Genomic DNA, 1,614 nt, shown 5'->3' with positions numbered 1-1,614 from the left:
GGATCCATGTCCGAACAGGTTTGGAGTGCGGCATTGTCTGCTATTCTTGGATCCATGTTCGAACAGGTTTGGAGTGCAGTATTGTGTACTTTTCTTGGATCGATGTCTGAACAGGTTTGGAGTGCTGTGTCGTCTACTATTCTTGGATCCATTTCCGAAGAGGTTCGGAGTGCTGTATCGTCTGCTATTCTTGGAGCCATGTCCGAACAGGTTTGGAGTGCTGTATCATATGCTATTCTTGAATCCATTTACGAACAGGTTTGGAGTGCTGTATCGTCTGCTATTCTTGAATCCATGTCCGAATAGGTTTGGAGTGCGGTGTCATTTGCTATTCTTGGATCCCTGTCCGAACAGGTTTGGAGTGCAGTATCGTCTACTATTCTTAGATCCTTGTTCGAACTGGTTTGGGGTGCAGTATCGTCTACTATTCTTGGAACCATTCCCGAACAGGTTTGGAGTGAGGTATCATCTGCTATTCTTAGATCCATGTCCAAACAAGTTTGGATTATGGTATCGTCTGCTATTCTTGGATCCATGTCTGAACAGGTTTGGAGTGCAGTATTGTCTGCTATTCTTGGATCCATGTCCGAACAGGTTTGAAGTGCGGTGTCATTTGCTATTCTTGGATCCCTGTCCGAACTGGTTTGGAGTGCAGTCTCGTCTACTATTCTTAGATCCTTGTTCGAACAGGTTTGGGGTGCAGTATCGTCTACTATTCTTGGAACCATGTCCGAACAGGTTTGGAGTGAGGTATCATCTACTATTCTTGGATCCAAGTCCAAACAAGTTTGGAGTACGGTATCGTCTGCTATTCTTGGATCCATGTCTAAACAGGTTTGGAGTGCGGTATTGTCTGCTATTCCTGGATCCATGTCCGAACAGGTTTGGAGTGCGATATCGTCTGCTATTCTTGAATCCATATCCGAACAGATTTGGAGTGCAGTATCATCTGCAATCCTGGATCCATGTCTGAACAGGTTTGGAGTGCGGTATTGTCTGCTATTCTTGGATCCATGTCCAAACAGGTTTGGATTGCGGTATCATCTGCTATTCTTGGATCCATGTCCGAACAGGTTTGGGGTGCAGTATCGTCTGTTATTCTTGGATTCATGTCCAAATAGGTTTGGAGTGCAGTATCATCTGCTATTCTTGGATCCATGTCCAAACAGGGTTGGAGTGTGGTATCGTCTGCTATTCTTGGATCCATGTCCGAATAGGTTTGGAGTGTGGTATCGTCTGCTATTCTTGGATCCATGTCCGAACGGGTATGGAGTGCGGTATCATCTTCTATTATTTGATCCATTTCCGAACAGGTTTGGAGTGCGGTGTTGTCTTCTATTCTTGGGTCCATGTCCGAACAGGTTTAGAGTCCGGTGTCATCTGCTGTTCTTGGATCCATGTCCAAACAGGTTTGGAGTGCTGTATCGTCTGCTTTTCTTGGATCCATGCCCGAACAGGTTTGGAGTACGGTATCGTCGGGTTTTCTTAGATCCATGTCCGAACAGGTTTGGAGTGTGGTATCATCTGCTATTCTTGGATCCATGTCTGAATAGGTTTGGCGTGTGGTATTGTCTACTATTCTTGGATCCATATCCGAACAGGTTTAGAGTGCGG

At 45.4% G+C, this 1,614-nt stretch overlaps 1 protein-coding gene across 1 annotated transcript; it reads right to left on the bottom strand.

Moving 5' to 3' along the window:
* Positions 1-248: 248 nt before the first annotated feature.
* Positions 249-872, bottom strand: LOC137626105 (levansucrase-like). Its single transcript, XM_068357182.1, has one exon. The coding sequence runs from the start codon at positions 870-872 to the stop codon at positions 249-251; it is 624 nt and encodes a 207-aa protein (XP_068213283.1).
* Between the last annotated feature and the right edge of the window lie 742 nt (positions 873-1,614).

The sequence above is a fragment of the Palaemon carinicauda genome, chromosome 33, assembly GCF_036898095.1.
Source record: "Palaemon carinicauda isolate YSFRI2023 chromosome 33, ASM3689809v2, whole genome shotgun sequence".
Classification (NCBI taxonomy): domain Eukaryota; kingdom Metazoa; phylum Arthropoda; class Malacostraca; order Decapoda; family Palaemonidae; genus Palaemon; species Palaemon carinicauda.
The sequence above is the reverse complement of the archived record's forward strand: the minus strand, read 5'-3'. Positions and strand labels throughout refer to the sequence as shown.

Excerpts from the sequence above, each read along its gene's own strand:
- LOC137626105 (XM_068357182.1), bottom strand. The coding sequence starts at position 872 with ATGGATCCAGGAATAGCAGACAATACCGCACTCCAAACCTGTTTAGAC.